The sequence below is a fragment of the Haplochromis burtoni genome, unplaced genomic scaffold (assembly GCF_018398535.1).
Source record: "Haplochromis burtoni strain Fernald_Lab_line unplaced genomic scaffold, NCSU_Asbu1 Contig_13, whole genome shotgun sequence".
NCBI classification, from domain to species: domain Eukaryota; kingdom Metazoa; phylum Chordata; class Actinopteri; order Cichliformes; family Cichlidae; genus Haplochromis; species Haplochromis burtoni.
The window spans coordinates 2213795-2239702 of record NW_024582374.1 but is presented as its reverse complement, the minus strand read 5'-3'; the positions used below and the strand labels follow the sequence as shown (position 1 = coordinate 2239702).

The following is a 25908-nucleotide window of genomic DNA, read 5'->3' as shown; positions in this document are numbered from 1 at the left end:
TAATGGAAAGGGGAATGCTTAAGCAGCCCATGAAAGCTCAGTACTCTGCAAAATCTGCAAGATGCTGCAACCTATAGATGTTTAATCAACAGTGTCACATAAAACTAAACCCAGAGCAGCTGGAAACATCTGCAGAAGAAGAGGCTATTTGACAGTTTTCCCAGTTTATGTAAATGCAGTAAAAAGTGACATTGAAAGGTCAGGTTTCCATGGGTCACTTTGACCTCATTCAGCTCAGCAGAGTAAAACATTTACATTACAAAGTACAACACTGCAATTATTATATAATGTACAGATGTATTCCCAGCCTCTTCATATTGTTTCATTAATCCTCTTAATACCCGGACAATGCATAACGCAGAAAATAAGACAGTGGCTATGGGTGTGGATTAAATGTTGGTGAAGTGACATTTTAAAATCTCAAGGGTTTAATGGAGCCGCAAATCATAAACTGGCCATGAAAAACTTTTTTTTTTTTTTGCTAATTTACAGAAGGAGCAGTGCTGTGGGCTGGGGTAAAAATCAATACTCAAAACTGAGCCTCATTTATTCTATGTGATGTAGCGCTGGAATGTGGACACTGGAAAGGCGATCACAACAATAAGTAAGGGCTTGAATGATAAACCAGTGATATACATAATTTAAAAAGAGAATTCTTAAGATTTGTGCCAATTCAAAGTCTTTTTCCATACAATTTATAATTGGAAATGTTCCGTAAAAGTCTTAAGTTACAACAACACACATTTCTTCTGCTGCACTCTGTATGCACACTGCTGATCTCCTGACATATTTTCTCCTAAATAACGCAACATAAACAAGCAAGCATTAAAGGCAGGCCTATTGTATTAAAGCTCACCTATAGATCCCACTAATGTCATTATAGCAGCATCGTATTAATCTAAAAGATCTAATGTTTTCTTGGGCATTTAAAACTTTGAAAATAATAATTTCACGCTCGTTGTCTCAAACCACCACACATTTAAGGACCTTTTTTATGGCAAATGTAACACTAGGAGGATTAAAAGGACAAAGAGCACACAAACCATCCTAAACTTGGTAGCAAGTTTCCTACTTCCTACTCAGAAAAAGAGCCAGACCTTGGTGCTGCCAGTGACTCTTACAAATGAGTAAGTTTATCAGAACTCTCCCAAAATGTACAGATTTAAAAGCATGAATCATCCATGGTAATTACTGGGATAATCTGGCTGGATTAATCTGGATGAGCAAAATGGGCAAAATTTATGGATTCAGCCCTACCAACATCAATCCTGGACCTCCTGGTAGAAGGCTAAAGAAGCTTTGGAACATCCCTGCTCAGGTAATTCTAATGCAGTAACTAAAATACAGTTTTAAATCAATAAGACAGGTGGGAATGACTACTGATGGGCTTTAACATTAAAAAGAATATTAAAAAGTGTGAAGAGCCACTGGTCAGACATAAGAGAAAGCACCTGACACTCAGCACGATGGTTAACAACCTGCTCACAGGTCACGCTTCCAGTTCCTCTTCCCAGACTCACTCTACTTGGGATTCACACATTTCCACATCATCTTCCTTCACCCCAACCAAACACACTGCACAACCAACTCTGCTGATAATGACGACAACGAAAAGATGCCAGCAAGGACGACAAAACTTTGTCCAGTTATAACTCTCTGGGATCTGAGAAAGTGGATTTGATGATTGCAAAGCCAAAGAGCTGCACAACCAGCTCTAAAAGCAACGCACAGCAAACCTAGATGATGTCTCAGACCCAGTCTTTCTCAGTTACACTTCACCTAACCTCAACATGAGTCTTCTTTCTTTATATTTAATCTTATCAAATTTCTATATCTGTGACTTACCAGCAGCAGTCTGCCTGCACAGAAAAAAATTAACATATCACCAAATTTAATGTCACAAAATATCAGCTTAACCTCACCAAATCTGTCACAACTGCTATTTTCACCATGTGAGTCTGTCTCTGTCATCATGGCAAAATGCGTTCATGGGAAAATATAATGTACCAGCAATGGTTTGATTACTTTGGCGGGCGTTTATATGTCTGTGGAAAGATGCTGTCAGTGCAACAGAGTCACTAATGTGTGAAATGAAGTGATGAAGCTTGTGTAATAGTTGAAATCAAACTGAGGGCAGGAGTTTGAAGATGGGTGACGTCTAACCCAACAGCAGTAAAGTTGACCCTTGCCTCTAGTTAATGAATGATTTAACGATCAGGTATAATGTCTTAACCTAAACTGGACTAGTATAAAAGTACAGCAGTTATAAAGTCAAACATGTCCAACTTTCCAGTTTTACAGGTAAAGCCGGCGCAGATGAAACGAGGTGAAGCTGCCATCTTTTAAAAATATGTTTTTCCCGATGCGAGCAGATATCTTATGGAAACTTTTCGCTTTTCTGTGTCACTCTTCAGTTTACTTCTACTAATCTACATCTTTTACAGGCCACCCAAATGGTGTGCAAACATTTTTTTCAGCTTTGTAGGTCATGTTGGCTTTCAAAGTTTAAAGATGAACAAGGTCTGCTTTGTGCAACAGAATCACTGATGTGTGAAATGAAGTGATGAAGCTTGGTGTTGCGTGTGCAAAAGAGCAGTGTGGTGTTCCTCAAGGCTCCATCCTGGGGTCTTTTCCATTCAATACTCTATCTCATACAGTGGGGAAATAACAACAATAAATGCAGCTTCTGCGGTTAAAGATGTCAAGTCAAGGACACAGATATAAATTTTAAGTGCAAGTACATTACAACAATGTTATAGAATTGCCCATTATCACAATAAGAATTCATAAGAATAACAAGAATTGTTCTCAGACTTCAAAAAACTTGATGATCAAGTAAACAAGCTCTCTCTGTTCTTTGTTTATAACACAATTATAGGGACAAAATAAAAGGTGAAACTGTATATTAGTACAGGGAATGTACTCAATGTGTCTTTTCATGACACCTTCAGTTTTTTTTCCTCTTACCTTAATATTTTTCTACGAAAAGGGCTTCGTGTCACCTTGTGTGAAGCATATAAAGAGTTTTGATTTTGAAAGCTTAAAAGGTGATTTAAAGCTTCAATTGTTGTTTTATTTATTTTTCTCAAATGGTGGGCAGAGCTCAAAAAGAAGCCATCTAAGAACAATTTTTACACCACCAACATCTGGAGTACAAGACGGTCTGTAAGTCAAACCACAAACCCCTACAGACAGCAGTGTTTTCAGCCTGACAGTGTGCTCTCGTCCTGGTGAATTTCATAACCGTTTCCCCTGTTTTGGAAATCTAGGGCTCTCGGGGGGGTTTGAGGGCAGAGGTTTAGATAATTTTCACGTTACAACACATAACTGGAAGGGAAAGTGAGGACAGAGAATATTATTGTTTGTGTTTGCAGCTCCGTCTTTACAATAGGAGCATATGCAAAATAAAAGCATCAATTCCTTTAAAAAGTCTATAAGTAGCTCTGAGTAGGTCATAATGTTTCAGGTTTCAGTGTTATTTCTTGGCAGTAAAACAAAAAAAACCGCTTCCTGTGTTCTCGTCTGCTCTCTTATTTAAACAAAAAGATTTTTTAAACAATTTGCATACGTCTTCCTATTATCGTGCTGTAGAAAACGTGTGCTAATGGAAAGTATGACTTTATAAAGGTAAAAACATACAGCACACTGTACAGATTTAATTCCATTTGCGTCCTTTTTCTACTGAAGAATATGAATTTAGAAAAAAGAAAATTGAGTATTATAAGCAACTCCACGTCAAAGTGGAATCCACATATTTTAGCTTTATTTTAAATCATCTTTATATAACATGACATTCTTAATAACAATCTTAATTATAACCTTACATTTCAACACGTATTGCATATGAAGTTGCAGCACTAGAGTCTTTTTTTTTTTCCCACAAAAACAAGCCATCAGCTCCCAGGGGACCTAAAAAAAGCAGACAACACAAGGCTTCCTGCGCTCACACTTGACTGCAAACCACACTGCCAACACTGCTTGTAAATTAGACATGCAATAACACCTCTGCCACAATTAATAACCAGAAATTCAATATTGTAAACAGGCAATAACTGGTGAATTATCCAGTTTTTAAGGGAAACTCAAAAATAAAGCAAATCAAACCGCCCATTTCACAGAGTACTACAGAACAGGATGATATAATAACCCAAACATTACCTAGAAATTCTCCAAATCTAAGAGCAACAAGAAGGTCAGAACAACTTTGATGGTTGATTATGTGAAAGACCTCTGTAAAAGTTTCTAGAGACGCTTTCATGAGGCTAATTTTAGGTGTTTAGTCACACTGTGAGCCAAACACAGCAGCTGTGCACAGCTGTGGCTCAGGAGCCAGAGCGGGTCGTCTGTTCAATTAATTTTTTATTTACATAACACCAGCTCATAGAAAACTACACGGGAGAGGAGTCCTGGCATATAAACACACAGGGAATGAAAAGAAGGGAGCCGAGAGGAACTGAAGTGCATCATGGGAAGTTCCCGGGCCCATAGTAGCATATTTAAGGGATGGTTCAGGGACACCTGATGAAGCCCTGAGTGTAAGCCTTACCAAGGCTATTTTGGTAATCAGAAGGTCAGCAGCTCGATCCACTGCTCCTGCATCAATCTATAACTCATCCTGATTGGGTGTCAAATATAAAGTTCTTAAAATAAGATCCTGTATGAATGTGCAAGTAAAAATGCATAAAAGCAGTTTGAATGGTTAAAAATATAAACATAATCTATTTAATATTGATCTAAATTCAGTTTGCAATCATTTCTTTAATATTAATATTATCTTTAATATTAACTAGTTAACTAGTATTTACTACTTATTTAGACTCTTTTTCTCCAATTGATCATCAACGTGTCTTTTATACCCCAGTCCTACAAAAGTCCTGCGATTAATTAATGTTTCAATCCTAAATATGATCAACCGATCTCCAACTAACAAATAAATAAATAAAAACAAAAGGCTCTTTATCATCGTCTTTCATCAAGGAGGTTTTTAGGGATGAAAATCATGTTGTATGTACATTGTATGAATTATACTGTGTGGAAATCAATTTTAAGTGCACCTGGGAATATTTGTTGAACAAGCAGCTGTAGCATTGGTTATGTACCACTGAGGTTCAAGCTGGCAGTAGTTAAACCGTTAGCTGATCCAGCTGCCTTAGCTAATTATAGGCCAATGTCGAAAGAGTAGCTGTAACAGCTAACAGATCATCTGCAGAGTTATGATTTATTTAAAGTCGGGTTTCAGAACTCACCACAGTACAGAAATGGTTATAAATGTAAAGGTTACAAATTATCTTCTTCTGGCCTCTGACAGCAGATTCATCTCTGTACTTGCCCTGCTCGACCTCAGTGCAGTGTTTAATACTGTTGCCCATAATACTTTACAGCGATTAGAGCCTGCTGTAGCTATTACAGGTACTATGCTGCAGCTGTTTGAATCATAACCATCTAATAGGCTCCAATTTATTTATGTAAATGGAGAATTGTCTTCACACACTAAGGTTAATTATGGAGTTCCACAGGGTTCAGTGCTAGGACCCATTCTGTTTCCATTATACACACCTCCCTTAGGCAGTATCATCAGAAGCCATAGCATACATTTTCACTGCTATGCAGAAGACACCCAACTTTATCTGTTCATGAAGCCAGATAACACGCACCAATTAGTTAAACTGCACGAATGTCTTAAAGATATCAAGATCTGGATGACCTCTAAATGTCATGGTCCTGGGTCGCTGACCCAGCGTTTTGACTTTATTGTTATTATTTTCTAGCTTCTTCTGATTTTGTATCAGTCCTTAGGGTTTTCAAATCAAATCAAATCACTTTTATTGTCACATCACATGTGCAGGTACATTGGTACAGCACATGTGAGTGAAATTCTTGTGTGCGAGCTTCACAAGCAACAGAGTTGTGCAAAATACAATAATGTAAACAAGCAAAATACAAGAATGGCTACATCTGAAACTAATAAATATATGTACAATATATAATAGTATATGCATTTCTGGATGTGTATACTAAATATTTTTCTACGTGTGTGTGTGTGTGTGTGTGTGTGTGTGTGTGTGTGTGTATACACATATTTTACAAATTAAATAGAGTAAACAATAAATAAAATATATGGTTCTTGTGTCTTGTTGTATCCCGGTGTTGTGTTCGTGTCTTTCAGTGTGTGTTTATAAAACAGTGTACTTCCTGTTTTACTTTGATGGTCTATGTCTGTTCACACTGTGTTCACCTTGCGTCTTCCTGTCATCACGTCCATTAGGATCAGCTGTGCTTCCCTCCTGTGTGTCATTGCGTGTGTGTGTATATATAGTGGGTGTCGGTCTGTGCTCTTTGTCGGCTTGTATGCGTTAGTTGGCGTTTCTCTGCGTCTCTCTGCCCTCATCCCACGTTGCTTCCTGTATGTGGCGTGTTCCAGATTTGTTCTTTAATTTTCCCCCAGTTCAGGTCATTTCTTAGTGCTGTTCTTACCACTCTCGCTTTTGTTTGTATATCGCTGGTTGTAAATAAAACGCTCACTCGCATCAAGCCAGTGCCTGCATTTTGGGTCCACACCAGACGGCTTGCCCGGCAACCCGTGACACCAATTTTCTGCTTCAGATAAAACTGAGATTATTGTACTCGGCTCTACGAATCTTAGAAAAATGGTGTCTAACCAGATTCTCACTCTGGATTGCATAAGCTTGGCCTCCAGTTAATGAATGATTTAACAATCAGGTATAATTTCTTAACCTAAACTGGACCAGTATAAAAGTGCAGCAGTTATAAAGTCAAACATGTCCAACTTTCCAGTTTTACAGGTAAAGCCGGCGCAGATGAAACGAGGTGAAGCTGCCATCTTTTAAAAATATGTTTTTCTGATGTGAGCAGATGCCTTATGGAAACTTTTTGCTTTTCTGTGTCACTCTTCACAGTTTACTTCCTCGGGCTAAGCTGCATCCTTTACAGGTCACCCAAATAATGTGCAAACGTTTTTTCACAGCCGCACTCTCATCTACTGTGCTGCAGTGACTGTAGATCACGTTGGCTTTCATCTTGACAATGGCTAAAGAAGTGTTTGGTATTTTACACACCTGTGAACAAACTCGTGTGTAATTTAGCACTTACATAATAAATGAAAACGTATCTGCCTTACTAGATCTTAGTGCCGCAGATGCTGCAGATGACACCCAACTTTATCTATTAGATTTTATTCTTAGAAACATGGTATCTAACCAGATTCTTATTCTGGATTGCATTACCTTGGCCTCTAGTAATACTGTGAGAAAACCTGGAGTTATACGTGTAGTTTAGTATATGTAGAACTGCTTTCTTTCATTTGTGCAATATTTCAAAAATTAGAAAAATCCTGTCTCAGTGTGATGCTGACAAACTAGTTCATGCGTGTATTACTTCTAGGTCTTGAATAGGCACCATCTTGTTTTAACAATCGTATAGTACCGTATCTCCCCATTAGAGCACTTCACCCTGAAACTGTAAGCTTACTTGTGGGCTTACTCTAGCTTACTTGTGGTTCCTAGAGTATTTAAGTGCAGAATGGGAGGCAGAGCTTTCAGCTTCAAGGCACCTCTCCTGTGGATCCAGCTTCCAGTTTGGATTCACGAGACAGACATCCTCTTTATTTTTGAGATTAGGCTTAAAACCATTCTTTTTAATAAAGGATATAGTTAGGACCCCGAATCCTCCCTTAGTTATGCTGCAATAGGTCTAGGCTGCTGGGGAATTCCCATGATGCATTGAGTGTTTCTTCTTCCATCACCTTTTTCACTCACTATGTGTTAATAGACCTCTTTGCATGTAATCATTACCTATTATTAATCTCTGGCTTTCTTCCACAGCGTGTCTTTGTCTTTGTCTTCCTCCCCTAACCCCAACTGGTCGTGGCAGATTGCCCCCCACCCTCCCTGAGCCCTCTCAGGTTCTGCTGGAGGTCTCTTCCTATTAAAAGGGAGTTTTCCCTTCCTACTCTCACCAAAGTGCTTGCTCATAGGGGGTCATATGATTGTTGGGGTTTTCTCTGTTTTCTTTGTATTATTGTAGGGTCTTTAAGATGCAATAAAAAGCACCTTGAGGCAACTGTTGTTGTGATTTGGCGCTATATAAATAAAACTGAATTGAATTGAACTTTCCATTCAGTCTTAACACATCATAGCCAGAGTATTGTAAGCTCCATACTTCAGTAAACTTTATTATATTAGTGATTAGTGAACAAGAAAAAGATAAAAAAGAAAATGCCGTTTAGCATCACGTCATATATGTTTTCGTGTCAGAGCTTTTTAGGGATGAAATTATATCGCATGTATGTTTTATGAATTGTACTGTATGGAAATCAATATCAAGTACACATGGGAATATTCACTGAACAAGCAGTTCAGTTTAACACTTAGATTTCTGTCTCAGTAACTGTTAAATATAATGCTGAATAAAGAAATGCCCAAGACACTCAACAGTAAAATTTAAAATGTACTCTGTTGCACTTGTAACCACTGTAAGGGTAGGACGGGTTTACTGCTAACTGCAGAAGATGAAATATGGGCGAGTACTAAACATGGAGAGTGCAGAGTTTAACAACAAAAATATCATATTACTAATAAACACTGCAAAGTGGGACATTTTAATTATTTTGTAAGATAATGATATTTTCTTAGTTGAAGCAATTTGAAGACTGTGTGCTTACCTGCCGGCTCGGAGAGTGTGGCCTCTCCCACCTGTTTGTAAGGGTTGAACTTGGGCTTGGGGGCGACCACAGGTGCAAACTTCTTAGGTGCCTGCTGCTGCGAGACGGAGATGCTCGCACTACCCAAAGATGGAGTGGTCTCCATCCTGGCAGTCACCTGTCCTGTCTGCTCACTCACTGGGTTCCACATGGTTCTAAGGAGGGGACACAGAGTTATTAAAAGTCAGGGGCTGCAAACTCAAGAGTGATGCAGAAATTAAAAGTGGGACAACAAATTTAACGGGTGGGGTGTGATGTTAACTGTGACAAAGCGCAGGTTTCTCTGCATGCATACTCGCTGAGGAAACAGAGACAATGGAGATTTTACTTCTCAAATTACAGCCTGCAATGGCAAGCGGGAGCATTAATATTGTTCACATGACAAATAATGATGCTAAGTGTATGGATACCAGCTAAATTGGTAAAGCAGTAATAAATTACTACATTTACATGATTATTTCTTCACTTTTTGAACTCGTTTTGTAAAACTAATTGTAACACAGGAGCCCACAGACGTTGCGCCACTCTCTCCGAGTGATGTGGAAACAAGTAAGGTCCAAAGTAAGACATGCTAACCCGGTCAGTTCTGAAGCATTCTGATGTAGAAAACTACTGTGAAGGACTGTCAAGTAAACTAGTGATGTTAATAGAGCAAAGCCCAACCTTAGGTTTAAGGTCCACCAACATGTGGACCCTAATCGGATGAAGTAAGCACGGCTGATATCAGCCACAGTCGGCAAACTAACATTGCGTGTGTTATAGATGAAGCAACGACCACACATTTCAGGAGCAACTAAAATATAATTTGATAACATCAATAACAGTTTCAAAATGCTCTTAAATATTTAAAACTCATGTATTGCGATCAGGAGTGTTCTACTTTTAGTTGGTTATTTTTGGAAAATTAGGCTACGTCCACACGTACTCGGGTATTTTTGAAAACGCAGGTTTTTCTATGCGTTTGCACCTTTCGTCCACACGTAAACGGCGTTTTCGGTCACTGAAAATGGAGATTTCTAAAAATGCCTGCCAGGGTGGATATTTTCGAAAACTCAGTTTTTGTATTTAGGTGTGGACGAGAAAAACGGAGAAAACGCAGAAAACGCAGCGTCAAAGGTGTGCGCCTTTTTTGACGTCACACTGTGCGCCACGTTATTGTTTCGGTGAAATGAATTTCTACAATACTGGTACTGTTAATTGTACTCTCTGCAGTGTTTAAATGCTTACATAAATGCTTACGTATTACATAGACTGGTTCTGCTTCTATGCCCCAGCTTTGTTTACTATTTCCCACCGAGGCTTCTAGACTTCTGATTGGCCAACATTTCTACAGGTTAGGAATATATCGCCACCTGTTGCTTTGGCATGTTCCTAGCAGCGTTTTCCTTCATTTCTGCGTTTACGTGTGGACGTTTACGTGTCACCAGGGACATCCCTACTTATAACATGAAACAGAAACCCTGCCCTTAGACTGCCCTTTCACCTTTGGCTGACATTTGGCAACAGGATGGGTGCACTAACCATGTATGAACGTTAGCAATGAAAAAAGTGCTTGTATGAATGCGTGTGAATGGGCATGAGTAGAAAGCACCATATAAAAACCAAATCCATTTACCATTTGCTTTTGTCTCTGTCTCCAAACATCCATCCCTAGCCCTGCAAGCACGACTAAAAATCTGAATATTTACCCCCAGCTGTACATGACAGCAGTACGAACTGTGCTTTTACTCACATTCTTTAAATTGCTCAAGTTCAATGTGAGTTTGACAGTTTCAGTGAGACCCGACCACCTTCTATGTGTCACTGTTTCTGCTTTATAAAAGAGGTGACTGAGGCCACTGTATCCACATGCAGCACAAGTTACACTAATTATAAGCGTACACAGCTCACGTCTACTTTTTTTCTCCCCGACGACGGAGTCTGCTTGAAAGCGTCTGGCAGAATTACGCTGTAAAACGAAAAACAAGGCAATAAACAGCGTGTTCTGACATGCAGCAAAGTGTCCGATTTAATAAAGCAACAACAAGCGTTAAAGTCGAAAGGAAATCACTTTGAACTCTGACTCTGAGCCTTCGCTTTCTTTACTTGCGCACTTGCTTGCGATGTCGGCACGAGATCAACAAATCTAAAGAGTGATATGAGAGACAAAGAGCGGTGAAAACAACAAAGTACTTTAAAAACAAAAAGACTTTGGAAGAGGAAAAAGTATTGAAAAATGCTGTAACCCTGATGTAACCATCAATGATTTTTTTTAGCGTTGATGTAGCTGTCAAAAATGAGATCAGATGAGTGTTTGGGAATGACAGAACAATGATCCACAGTCACGCACGCACACACAAAAAAACAACACTTGACTACTTATTACTTAATTTCACGTTGCTTCTGTTGTCTTTGTTTTTGGGAGGGTGCATGAGAGTCGAACTTATCAAAATGTTCCAAAATGGCACCAAGTCTCACCTCTAACCGATGCTTTTGTTTAACATGCATGTCGGTAACACAGTTCCAGTGAAGGGAAGACCACCACAGAGTGGAGGAACTTGCAGCAGCTGAGGACACAAACCTCCAGTATTTCACCATCGCATTCTGAAATCACTTGAAATATTTGAACTATTTATACGGCGCGCTTTTCCCCATCCTTCTTTTTGTTTGTGTTTGTTGTGCTGTGTTCTGATGTTTTTACTGTTTATTATCCTCACTCTGACTGATACAGGGTTTACATTCTTTCTCCGGAGCACAGCAGTAAAAGCCCACGCACAATCATCTTTTAATATCTGCTCAAATCCCTGCTCCTCCTGCCGTCTGAATGGTTCTTACTTTTGATTCCCCCCCCTCCCTTCTCTCATGCTCTTAATGCTACAATTCAGACGCTCGCTGGTGTCTCACACCCACCTGTCCTTTCAATGCAAATGCTTTCATTTCCCAATGCTCAAATGGCTAACAAAATAAAAGATGAATTGAAAGGGAAAAGGAGGGAAAGAGAAGAAATGATCTTAGGATGTGTGAGTAAGACTCAATATGTGACATCCTGAAAGGAAAATTTCTGTGTCAGTGTGTGGTTGCATTCTTTGGCGATGGCAAATAATGCGCAGCGGGGCGTCGCTTTATGGATACTGGGCCCTAAAGTGCACATTAAACCCACTCACATCTGTTATTTTAAATAAAATTTCTGCAAAACAAGTGACTTCTGTGCCGTTCCGAGCGCACAACACAGAAGCCACTTCACTGATGACTTCAGCATATAATCATTCCTGTGATTCATAGATTACGCGTGCGATCAGCTAGGCTTATAAATTGCAGCGGCCTTCATTTTAAACAGAAAATCACGACTGCACTGAAATAATAATTCAGGACTGCCCTCGAATAAAAAACTCTGATTGTGTTTAAAAAATGTGACCTCTTTTTAAAAATAGTTTAATAACAGTGCTCTGGAGCGGCGTGCGATTTTAAGGTTTCAGGGCTGCAAAGCGAAGCCACTTCCTGGATGCTTTAGAGACTGTCTGGATGGGAGTGCGCCGTTTCATAGCAGCAGTCTTCCTCAGCAGGTCTTCTCGCAATCTTTTGTGCGCTACATATTAATTGACTATGATCAATATGGTTCAGTGACTTGTGATGCAGTTTACCCCGGAGGCACCCTGGCGGGGGTTTTTTAAGCTCAAAAAGGCTGCACGCGGGCGTGTCACACGTATGCGTACATTTCAGCATTTCATCTGTCAAATGATTTTTTTCCCCCCTTCCTTTAAAACACGAACAAATAAACTATTTGAAAAACACACACTCGCTTCATATGGCTTAAAGTGCCATTATTTTATCCATTCAAGGTCTACTCTAGAGAGCAGTTTATTTCAGAAATGTACTTCAGCAGTCCAAAGCTTCTCCTTTGTGTAAATAACAGAAGACTGGCTTTTTCACAGATGAGGTTGAGGGTGGAAGCAAACAAGCCACATCTACTGCAGTGGCAGCTTACATTTAAACCTGTCTAATAAACACTCAGTGCTGAAAAAGGACCACGAAAAGTGGCAAGGAACTCCAGCAGAGCCCGTTATGTGAAGGCTTGAAATGGTGACATACAACGAGACACAAAATATACAAAAAATACAGAGAGATGAAAAGGTTTCCACATCTAACAACTGATCTGATTAGAATTAAAGTGCGTCAACTATGACATGCGTGCATAGTGATTATGATTTTCAGTGACAGGAAGTGTTTAGGCCAGTCTTTCCCAACGCCTCATCTCTACAGACGCAGTACAGAGTAAAAGTTATCAGCTATGAGCCACGCAAGACTAAAGACGCTTAAACCAGAGGTCTGCCTAAACTGTTAGAAGACACGAATGTGGAAGATCAGTGTGTTAGATAGGGGTGCGGTTCCCTGCTGCTGACCCTGTGTTCACCGCAGTGTGATCACAATCATGTCTTAACTGTGCTGCACCTCTTGTGTAGTGCTGTACAGCTTAATACTGTGTATGAGGAATTATTTGTGCCAAATGCAATTAGTAGTTGCCGTGATGTATTTTACTTTAATTTTACTGAAGCTTTATTAAGGTATGTGGATGACTGTATATTTATTATGAACTGATCTGTGACTTGGTGAACCTAAGGCAACTTGTCCACTCATATTGACAATAAAGTCATTCTCTTCTAACCTGTGTGGGTTGTAATAATCAAATTCAGTATCAAAAATATGGTTATTACATATGATCATCCTGAATACATCCAGAAGTATTCCCTGTAGTCCTGATTACATGATGACACTGGTGACACTGGTAGAGTGATGAAATGATGGTTGCTGTGTGATGGGTATTTTATTTATACCCGTGTCTGATTTCCCTCCTTTACGATGCCCCACCCTCTCTTGTTTCACTTGTTTTTTGTGATCAGTTTATTCTCCTCTGCACTTTGCTTTCAGGTCCTCTCTCCAGGAGCATTTTCCACTGATTTGTTTAGCTCCTCCTCCTTTAAGACCAACTCCACATAATTTAAGCCAGCTTTCTTACGATTGGCTGCCCCTCACAAATAAAGTTTAAATGACAGGTGGGTGGGGCTTCTAGTAAGCTGTAAATCCCACTCAGTGGCATCATAGGGGTCCAAGAAGAGAAAGGAAAGGCAGGGATTACTCAATATAAGAAAATGTGTGATACTCTGGTTATGCTTAATATGAGCACCAACCGTTGGAACAGCAGATATGTCACAAAAAATAATGTCAAACTATCGTTTGTTTTTTTTTGTCATGATGGGCATATTTTTCAATAAATGGTCACGAACAGTTCAGCAGAACCACACGGCAGCTATTTTTATTTTTGTTCAAACCTAGGATGTGTAACTTAACCACAGGCCATTTTGCTAGACATTCAAGCTTCTTCCCACCTTTTATTTTTAAGTTATGGCCGTCACCCTGATGATGCACTTTGTGCAATTCCCTCTTCGCCCTCAAGAAGTGCTCGTGCAACTCTTTCACACCTGTAACTGCACTTTGTTTTGTACGATCAGGGGAATTCCCCTTTCAGCTTGAGAAAGTGAGGGGGTTTATTTTGGACAGACCATCAGTCGATAACAGGTAGATGAACATATTCACGCCATTGCAGTTTCCATCACACCCACAGTCTACACCACAGTCTTAGGACTGTAGGAGGAAATAAAAGCAACTAGAGGAAAACCACACAATTACAATTTCTGCAGTACAGGACATACGTATATGAAGGTTTGCTGTAAACATCTTCTGACTAAACACGTGGACCAATTGCAATTCCTACTTCAGGTCTTTCTCTACCATAACGAAGATAATTTGTTATAGTAGGCCCTTCTGTACTTCCTTTTCTGTGTTCTGGAATAAGAATGTACACACAAAGTGGAAGAAAACATGTATAAATGAACACACAAAGACAACAAAAACAGTGAGGAATCGCACTGAAGGTGCACTCGCAGTCACAAAAACACTATTGGAGCTCATGGAAGAAAAATCAATTCTGATAGCCGGGGCAGTTACAGGATGACTCACAAAGCGGTGACACCGTGTTTAACAGTTTGTTTTATGGGGGCACGGCAGCCGGGCTGTCTTCTCACAGCTGTTCCGCTGCACTTTTACAGCTGTCATTGAGGAACTGCTGCAGGTGCTTCTGCTGCATTAATCTTTCATATCTACCAAGGAAACTATCAAAAAAAACCATCCAAAGAGGACCACTGAGAGAGCTGAATTCTAACATAATATGGCAAGGTTCAGAGATTTTTGGGGGAGGAAAAAGGATGACATGCTTTCTAGCAAAAACTCTTTTGAGGCTGCGAGCTGAATCACATGTCGAAAACCTATCGGAAAAAAAAAAAAGATAAGAAAACACACACACACTGTTCACAAGCTTCTGTTTTTTAAAATGCTCTAGCAGCTTCTACATCGCAGTTTTCGACAGCTAAAAAAACTGAGGAGAGTGAAGCAAAGCATCATGGCCCAGGAAACCAAAACAAGAAGCTGGAAGACTCTAAAAAAGATGATCATAAATCCGCTGTGGTGGGTGGGATTACTGTAATTTAATCCTTTTTAGATAAATACTGAACCTGGCAGATTTGAGTGCATTGGTATTTGATAATGCAGTCGCGACTGTGGAAGAAAATGGATGGATGGACAAAAACTCAAAAACTTCACTGTTACCTTGTTACTTTTTTTTTTAACTACTGCTCAATATCAACTGATTGTACTTGGAAGGCATCAGGTATCAGCGCATACCAGTCTGAAGTCATTTTGATGAAATCTACACCCGGAGCCATGAGAGTAAAGTCTGCAATAGGCACGACCACAAAATGTATATAATGGATAGACGTGCCCACTTTCACTTCAAACATTGGTTATCAAAGTCTTGTTATGTGGGTTTGAGCTGAGTCTTTGAAATAAGATGTGATGAGATCTGACTGAGAAAGTGATGGGACACTATAACTCATGCATTTATCAAAGGTGATTTGTTAATAACAAGCTACGCCATACTTTATGTTTTTGATGCTAATGGGACCAAACTATTATTAAGAAATGGACATTATTTTCTTAAAATAGGACATGACACTGGAGATTTTAAAACAAAAACTTAACAGGAAAGTGTTTACGGAGGTCACATCAAGGAAACCAAGAGCTGTTTTTTCCCCCTCATAGACTTCTATAGGGAGCCGGCCTGAGGCATAAGCAGACTTAGCAGCTGCTTAAGGCCCCACACTAACAGGGGACCCCAGGAGCATGCAAAATGTCACACAAGACAAGTTGTTTGTATATTTTTGTGCACACAGAAAGATGTTAGTTAAACAGAAACCTCAAAGTCTATGCAATGAGGTGACGTATGAAACCAAAGGCAGCAGTGCAGTAAAGCCACGATAATGGCTTTGCAACATATATAATGTTACAAATGGACATAATAACCATCCATCCATCCATCTTCTTCCGCTTATCGCAGGGGCCGGCCCCCGAGATACTTATACTCTTCCACTTGGGGCAAGAACTCGTCTCTGACCCGGAGTGGGCACTCCACCCTTTTCCAGCTGAGGACCATGGCCTCAGATTTGTAGGTGCTGATTCTCATTCCCACCACTTCACACTCGGCTGCAAACTGGTCCATGGAGAGCTGGAGGCAATCACCGATGAAGCCAACAGAACCACAGCATCCGCGAAAATAAGTGAATATAAGTGAAAGCCTTCCACCACTTGGCTGCACCTAGAAATTCTGTCCATAAAAATTAGGAACAGAATTGGTGACAAAGGGCAGCCCTGGTGGAGCCCACCACCCACCAGGAACGAGTCCGACTCCAGCAACGGTTGTATAAGGACTGAATGGCTGTTAGCAATGGGCCGCATACTCCCAGAGGACCCCCCACAGGACCACCCGAGGACACAGTCAAATGCCTTCGACATACTAACCCCAAATCAATTTCTGCTTAAGAACTCATAAAACCTTGGGCTGGTTCTGCCTCTATACATTCACAATTCTTTTTAAAGTCAGAGGAGTCGCCCCCTGCAGGCCATTAGAAAGAATGAAGATTTAAAATGGCTTTTAATTAAAATCAAAATTGGTGCAGGGTTTAAATTTAACCCCTTTTACCCCAAATAGTTACAGAATGTTTTCACAACCACTGAGGTTTTGTGCATTTTGATGTTTGACACTCTTAAAACATAAAACTGTTCATTTTCTGATTTTTTGCATTAATCTACAACAAACTGCTTCTCAACAACAAATACTGAAATAATGTATTTGCATGAGCATCCAGATGAGGATATCTTTATAAGAAAAGGTGAACTAAGATTTAAAGGGCAATTACGCTGGTTTCCACCTCGGTCTTTGTCCCATGAGTAGAGTTCAGTTCAAGCTACACAAATCTGGTTCACTGGGCACCAATCAAAACATTACTTCAAAAAGACACTACAGAGATGAAGAAGGAGATCCACTTTGCCTGGAAGATTTTTCATACTAAATAAAGAGGTGGTTGGTGACTGGGATTAGCACTCACGGTTCGTGACGCAGTGTGCAGAGGATCAGCCATGCGAATGAAAATGCTTTAAAAATTAAAGGTTCCCATCTGCAGGAGGTTGTTGCTGAGTCTTTCCAGCACTGGACCTGCTCTGCTTTAGAGGGCTGGTTGAATAGCTGAACAGGTTAACGCGACATTACACAAACAAGCACTCGCGCGATACGTTCCACTGTTTGGAAACAGGGAAAAGCAAAGAGGTCATTACGGAACCGGAAATGTTTTGTGCACAAGGGTAAATATTTGAAGGTGCCAGAAGTCTGACACCATGCCATGCTGGCATATTAATAAAAGCAAAAGGCTGTTTTAGACCTCTTTCTAGTGTTAAAAATTTAATAGTAGAGGAGCAATAGCAGTGTCAGGGCATCAGAGGGCTGGGTAAGTCAAACATCATGTTCTGAAACACAGACACAGCAAACAGTTCAGCTCCACGACAAGATCATCTTTCATTACCGCTGTAGGCAATTTAGTCATTTCTCCATTCGTTTTAGACCAAACGTGCTCTATTTACATCAGCATAATTGATTAGCAGTCAATAAAAATACAGGAAATTAATCAAATATTTCTTCTTATAGAATACTGTGCTGCAGGAATGAGTCTTAAACTATGAAATGATAAGTTCAATAGATTTTTTTGAATGTATTTGACATACTCTATTTGGCTAGAATTCTGACATTGCAATCACCAAACAGGGAACTACTTTTAGTTTGTTGCATGGCTCAAAGTAGATGTTTACTAAAAAAGTGGTTAGAAAAGTGTCGAAGCTGACAGGGAACATTCACACAGGAGGTTAGCGATGGAGACACTGAACTCATACAACTGTGGTGTAATTCATTTACAGCTTAACGTTAGCATTTCATGTCTTTGTGATTGCAGTTATGCTTAAAAAGCAATCATGAAAGTTTTTTAACAATTACCTTGATGAAATAAAGAGTTGAGTAACACTCTTTTAGTCCCCACAGGGACTATTTTATGAAATACCACAAAAGATAACAAAACTCTTGTTGGCTTTTTGCCATGGAGTCATGGCGATGCAAACACCTGGGCTGGGCTGCATCACCTAAACCTCCTCCTGAAATAACTTTAATAACTTTACAATATCACAGCCAAGTGCTACTTGATTGATAAGTAATATCATAGAGATTAGAATACTACTGCTTACCCTTAATTAAGTTGTTGTGAAATGACAAAATACTTGCATCATCATGCTACTCCCTAGCACGACCGCATCTCCTATCTCATCACCAGATCATGCATATACCTTATATATTTAGCAGTTTTTTAAAATATATACATAGTCACTTTTTTAGATTTACTGTATAAATAACTGCATGCTTGTTCTTTTTACACCTGCAGATGTACCCGCTCTGAAGTTTTGTTATACATAGTATAACGACAATAAAAGTAGTAATCTAACACAGGGACTCTGTTGCAATCTGTGTTGCATGGAGTATTTTGCTGCAATTTCCTATAATTTCTTCCGGGCAATATCACACTATGACCTACAAATAATCCAGCTGACAAGTCTGGGTCTTTACTGTGTGTAAATGTAATACTCAAAGTAAGGATGTACTTTTCTAGACAAGACAAGCAATTCCCTGCACTTAAATGTCAGGCATCACTTTATTTTACTTATGCTTGTGAAGCATGTATGGCGTGGATTAGGTCGAGTAGAACATCTCTGTTAATTCCCAGCACAGTGAGAGGTCTTGGTAAGGCCCCTAAGAGATAAAAGAACAGACCAGTACTTTAATCTGATGATGGTGTCAAACATTTTCTTTTTTATTAGGTATTTTTGTTTAAATGTATCAAGGTTATGTACATTACATCTTTAAAAAAGGCAAGAAGTCAATACCAATCTGCGTATTGTCCAGTTTTTTCCTTAAAATCTTTCAGCTGCGTCCTAACAATGGATACCCCAACATGTTTGTGCCTTACAAGTTCACTAGTCTGCTCTGGACTTGATTCCCTGCAGCTGTCAGTACTGTCCAAACAGTGTAACAAGGCACAATGTAGAGAACAATACTTCCAAGCTCCAACGCAGATCAAAGGGGAAAACAACGAATCTAAGCAACGCCTGACCTAAAATACGTATTTGAAATATTGGCTTTGCAAATGTTTTATGAGGTGAAAATCAATTCAACAACTCTGATGCGGATCAAGGAAACAATGTGTGTGTATGTGCCTTCCAACCAAGGTTTCAGACTAAAACAATTTTTGTTTCTTTTCTGGTCACGAAGGTGTTTCAAATTTCTCATTTTTCCAACAAAAAGCCAAAAAGTCTCAAGAGATCTTATGATGATTAAAAAACGAACAAAATAAATGGGCAGTTGAGTAAATGAGGGTTTAAAGTGAGACTATAAATGGGTTATTCAGCTGGTAATTGCTTATATTTTATTATTTTATTAGATTTAAATGGAATTATTTACTCTAAATAAATGGCAGTTTTCCTTTTATTTCCTCTAGTCTTATATTTACAGCATAGTGCTGTGTTTTAAAAACACTTTTTGTCACTTAAAATATTTGATGTCAAGGCCACATGTCTTGTGGTAGAAGTCCAGATTTGCCCCACAGCCCTCTGGGGTCTGGTCAAGAAAAGTTTACAAGAGAAGCCATCACACTAAAACTAAAGTTGTATCCTCACAGTCACAAAAAGGCCTAAATTAACTGTAAGGTAAGAAAAGGTCTTCGGAGGTCTTGATACATTACTGTGAAGTAACTTCACGTCTAATACGAGCTGCAATCTGTCTTGTTTCAACACCTGCTGTAAGTCAGTCATTGCACCAGCGCTTGACACAAACTGGCCATGACAAAGGGGACTGAGGAGGCTAGCAGGCAAAATCACCTTTTTGTTGTGTCAAAGCAAGTATGCTCAGAGCTCGGGGAAGAAGAGGGTCCCGATCACAACTCATCCAGTCTGCACTCGGACGCAGATCTGACGAGAGCTGGCAGACTCAGGTTTGACAAAAGCGAGCAGGCAGCAAGTTTTCCCCAGAGATGCAAGAGCAAACTTGTTGGGCGGGTTGCTGCAACGGGTATTAACGGTTCCTTGTCTGCTTCTACACAAGGCGCGCTCTCTTTGTTTGACATCTACCAACAAGACCCTTCTGCACAAGGCAGTTTGACGTGTCAGTGGATTTTAGATTATTTTATAATTTTATCACTTGATGGAACTTACAACACATGTCTGGTACACACTCAGTTTTTAAAGAAAAGTATCGCTCCATTTGAACACGGCCAAGAAATTTCAGACCTGTTTATACAAGCGATATCAGAGTGTCAGTGTAAAGCCTCTCATAATTAGGCTAATTACACAGAGGGATAATATGAAGGTTAATCAAATGATAAACATGGCAAATACCGATTTGTTTTCCCCATTAGCTATTGTGAAGAGCCCAACCAGCTGATAACCATTACAAATGAGATTTGGAGCTGTGACTACTACAAAGACAAGCAACCCCATCCCCCATCAAACACCCTGCACAACCACCCTGAGCAACGAAGAAGAAGAAAAAAGGTGCTGTTGGGGGGGGGTGGCTGAGAAATGAAAAGGCCCGTTGCTGTTTTCAGTTAATCATTTTTAAATCATCTGAAATGTATTCAAGCAGGATGGATCTGACTTCAGACCCTTACAGCAGCAGCCTGGTTACAGTACAGAGTGTGTTTGTAGATTACGATCCTCAGATTTTTTTTTTTTTTTTTTAAATGTAAACCTACAATCTGAGCAACAGCTTTCCTGTATTTTATTTTATTTTTTTTTAACTCACATTTGTTTGTGGTGATCGTGTCTGCATAAATAAACAAAGCCCAGAGGTCAAGATGTCAACAAACCACAAGCAATGCAAATAACAAAACGCCATAAAAACCATAAAGACACGTGCAAATCGCAAACGCTTTATTTCTGAGAATAAGCCAAAAGATGCATAAATAGATGCAAAATCCTTAAAAGCAAATGCAAAAAACACCACTTAAGCGATAGAAAATAAACACTGCACTCAAAGCACACCACTGTCACTTACAGATAAATCAAAGTTTCGGTTTTTAAGCTAGCTGCGCTAACATCAACAGTGATCTGCAGCTTCATCTTTACCTCAGACATTTCCAGTGTGAAAACCTGCACTTCCTCTCAAGTGCACTCAAGGCTTTTTTGGCTATAGAAAACAAGGCAATCACCAGAGACTCCCTTAAAAAAATTCCAATTTTACATTTTAGTCTCTTAAATTTAGGTATGTGGCCGATAAGTGTCCTTACAAATAGAGCTGTAGCTGATGATCATCTGACAAGCCTCACCTCCACTGACTAGAATCCCCAAACTAGCCGTTTAGACTGTGTCTGAGCTAATGATACCTTGTGGAGCATTTTTAAAACAATTATCTGAAAAATAATTTGGCTTCTAATAAGTCTGTCAAGCCAAATTATTTGTCATATTCGTTTATGAGTGAATTTCTAAGTTTATTGTTACTTTTTACTAATTAGCTGGTGCAGGTCTTGTGTGATGCACCTGCACAGTTTGGGACTACAGCTTGTTAACCATGTTTGCTAGCCCAAATTGATCATTTGACACTCCACCCTCTCATGCAAATGTAGTAGCTTCTGACTCCAAAAACATAAAACGATGTTGGTTATCAAATGGTACGGTTTCAACAGTGGTTATATCAATTGTTATGCACAGTCTATGCACGCGAGTGGGTGCATCTCAAGAAAATGACGGGAAAATGTCAAAAGAGAGAGACAAAGCTGTGAGCAAGAATCACAAAAAGGCCACAAAGACATGCAAAAGAATGAGAGATAAAATACAGCAAAACCCCAACAAAGATAAGAAATGTGACCAATACGTGCTGCAAAGAAACAAAATGGGCACAAAACAACCTCAAAAACACAAAAATAACATCAAAGACACGTCAAATGATACCCAAAAAAAAGACACAAAACAACCACAAAAGTTTCGTAATGACGCTCCATAACCTTGTTACTGGCTGTGTTCACACTATAGGATCCTTCAAGTACCTTGAGCTTCCAGGGCCAAGGTCTTTATCCACTTGCCACTGAGGGGTTTTCTTTTTCTCATAACTGACCTTAAACAGTGATTTTTAACAGCGTTTCTCTTTACAAGGATTCATAGAACATTGGTTTTTCAATGTCTCTGCACTCTCTCTGGTGTCACCATATCTTTGAAATTTTTATCTGTGCTAAAAACCACAAAAAAACAAAACCCAAAATGTACTATTCATACACAAACAAGAGGCAGAGAGAGAGTTAAAAGGGTCAAAACACTTACTGAGAAAATGTAATGTTTGAATAGGCTCTCTAAACTTCTTTTATACTCAGGAGTGGCATCATTCAATTGCTGAGTTTCAGAATTACAGTATAAAAGAAAAATGATACTTCTGCATGATGTGGGCATATAAATAACCACTGATTCCACTGATCGACTGCTTGCTAAAGTAACAACTTCCTAACATGATCTGCGTGACTTTTTCTGAACAGCTGTTGAGTAGTTTACTTGAGTTGTTGGCCTTTGCTCCCTAATGACAGCAGCACAACTTTTCTGTAAATATGTGAATCTGAGTTTAATGCTGACTGACAGCTTGTATTGGCTTGGGATATATCAAATAGAATTGGATGGCTTGCATGACTGGTGTATGTGCTCCTTGATACTGCAAGTGGTAAGATGCGACGTCTCAGGAGTTTATCTTATCTCAGTCTCAGGAGGTTGCTGACTGACAGCTGTAAATATATCACAACACAACCTTAACCATCTCTCGCATACCTCTGCGGAAGATGGCAGACTTAAAAAATAATATTTGCATCAACAATAAACAAAGAAGATATATTTTATACTTTCACAAATCAATGGAAAACAACAGAAGCTGATCTACCAGATGATCTTGAGAAACTGTACGTGTGGACGAATACCACAGCTCTAATAGCTTTAATGCTTTTTCACACAGGTGTAGCAGCGTTATCGGAGGCTTGATCAGACTTAATCAGTGAGAGAAAATCGAGTTAAAGAGTTCACCTGAATAGCAGCAGCACTGTGGATTGTCTGAGGCACTCACAGTTACTCAGTGGAGCAAAGTGACATGAAGTCGCATTTGCAAAATTCACCGATGGGGTGGAAAGGTCTGCGGCTGAACTTGGAACAATGCAATCATTTATAAGTGAAGATGCCACTAGTTCATTTCACTGGTCACCAATATTCCACCAACAAGCAAATTAGCACCTCAAAATCGAGCAGACCTGGTGAGGGAGCAAGTCATCTATTCGCTAAATATTTGAACTTTTAAAAACTCTTAACCAAAGGACGAGGCCGGTTAAGACATTAAAAAAAAAATTCAATGCAGGACTATTTATCAACCAGGTCTTAGTTTAGTTTTGCTTGTTTTTTATCCTGGAATAAAAAGTTACCTATAAAAAGAGAAACTTCACACACAAATTGCAAATTAGCACAAATTAGCGTGAAATGTCTTTCTCATATTTTCATTTTTTCCAATTAATTTGACTTCAGAACCGTTATTCCAACAAACCCATCCTTAAAAAGAGGAAGAAAGGTTTTAGAATGACAGAAAGGAAAGTATGGCGACTGCATACAGAGGACTGTCACATAGGACACAGGCCTCCTGTGAGAAACCTACCTTCATTTTTTTAATATGCATGTTTTTACTCACGGTTATTGTGAGGTTTAAGAAAATCAAAAGAGTTGACAGACTGAGAAAAAGGTCATGCTTTCACAACAATACGCACATGTTAGAATGCATTTCAAAATGCCCTGGAGGCAAAAGCTCCACAAGTCATAAAGTTATGACCTTTATGGTTTCCCGCCGGCAACAATTATTTTCTGTCCACATCTAAGAATCCTTGAAAATCTATTTCTCAATGAATTTCTCACTATAAGTAATGAAGTCCAACATGAAAACAGGTGAGCTTTGAGGATGGCTTCCCCAAAGTTACACATTCTTAACTCCTTATGCGGTCATGAATAAGAAGAAGTTCTCAGCGACTTTCAGAAAAATAAACTCTCAGCAAGGACATCATTAGCTTTAGCCTTTTTATCTGTCTTTAAAAAGAAATGCAGTGCTATAGTAAATACCTTTCAGCAGGAAGCACTGGAACTCTCCCAAAGCTTTTGACTCTTTAAATCTTAAATGGCTCCTATCTGATCTAAACATAAAGCAATTGAATTTTCAGTCTACTTAAACTGATATCTTCGTGGTGAACCCTTAAATTAGCATGAAATACATCCTTTTGTAGTACACAGCTTCTTTGCCTAGCAAAAAAACAGCGCTCGAGCGATCCAAACGGCCTTTCTCAGTAGCCGAAGGGGGAACACTGGTCCTTGCCTAAATAAATGCTCCAGCTCTGTTGTGTATATGATGGCTTAAAATCAAATCAAGCTGTTAATCCAGAAACTACAGAGGTGACAGTGAAGGACCGTTATTCAACGCTGGCCTGTAGCCACACATGTCACTCTCGGATAGGTAGCTAATAAGTGCCTTTGGTTTTGGGGCAGACTGGGGCAAAGTCAACAAAGTAGAGCTTATCTGGGAGGTAAAAACAGTGAGCGAGGAGCTGCGGACTTGCCTCGAAAAGATAAAACATCACATCAAGCCATCATTAATTGGCCTCATTTGACAGTCACTATCCCAGGGCTTCTTATCACAGCAGAGGAAATGCTTATCATACAACAGGGGCACTTTTTTAATGCAGTCTCTACCTGCAAAGGCTGAAGGAGGTGGGGGGAAAATGAGCGCGGTACTAAAGTCATCCTTGATGTGTTAATTGCTGCTTTTCATTTTGGAAATGAGCACTCGATGTTAAGAAGTGACTGAGCAGGATCTGCTGGTCGGCTGATACCAGAGGAGTACAAAAGCTGACTTCTCTGTTTTAAATATTTGTGCAGTGAGGTGGAAGCGGTTTTCTATTCAATTCAATTTTATTTTATTTACACAGTGCCAAATCACAACAACAGCCGCCTCAAGGCGCTTTATATTGTACAGTAGATACAGAGAAAAACCCAACAATCATATGACCCCCTATGAGCAAGCACTTTGACGACAGTGGGAAGGAAAAACTCCCTTTTAACAGGAAGAAACCTCCGGCAGAGCCAGGCTCAGGGAGGGGTGGAGCCATATGCTGCGGCCGATTGGGGTGACAGAAGAAAGACAGGATAAAGACATGCTGTGGAAGAGAGACAAAGATTAATAACAGGTACGATTCAATGCAGAGAGGTCTATTAACACATAGTGAGTGAGAAAGGTGACAGGAAGGGAAAAACTCAATGCATCATGGGAATCCCCCGGCAGCCTACATCTATTGCAGCATAACTAAGGGAGGATTCAGGGTCACCTGGTCCAGCCCTAACTATATGCTTTAGCAAAAAGGAAAGTTTTAAGCCTAATCTTAAAAGTAGAGATAGTCTGTCTCCTGTATCCAATTCTAAATATATGCTAAAGTTATATGATGAGGAGGAGGGGGTGTGGTCAAAGGCCAGAGGAGTGCAGTGCACATAAAGCTGGGTGTTTCAAGGAGAGTCCACAGCAGGAGGCTAGGTGATAATTAAGTTGACAGGCTTCCTCAAAGAGAATTTTAAAAATCACAAAGACTATCTCGAAACTTTCAGAAATCTAATTTATGAAGACAGACTGGAATCATCGTCTCATGAGAAAAGCATGAGTTGCAGGAGGACACATTTTAAGG

General features: G+C 39.6%; 1 protein-coding gene and 1 long non-coding RNA gene across 2 annotated transcripts in view; both read right to left on the bottom strand.

The window, feature by feature from the left end:
* Positions 1 to 25179, bottom strand: part of lpp (LIM domain containing preferred translocation partner in lipoma) — a 131301-nt gene extending 106122 nt beyond the window's left edge. The window contains exons 1-2 of the mRNA XM_005919729.3: positions 18844 to 25179; positions 8681 to 8874 (exon numbers count right to left, since the gene is read on the bottom strand). Of these exons, the coding sequence (XP_005919791.1) occupies positions 8681 to 8874; positions 18844 to 18860 (211 nt within the window). The 5' untranslated portion in view covers positions 18861 to 25179. The remainder of the gene's footprint in view (positions 1 to 8680; positions 8875 to 18843) is intronic.
* Positions 408 to 7730, bottom strand: LOC121813054. Its single transcript, XR_006053481.1, has 2 exons — positions 6736 to 7730; positions 408 to 2233 (listed from the first exon to the last, which is right to left on the bottom strand). It is a non-coding gene; the product is annotated as an uncharacterized LOC121813054 (long non-coding RNA).
* Positions 25180 to 25908: the final 729 nt, after the last annotated feature.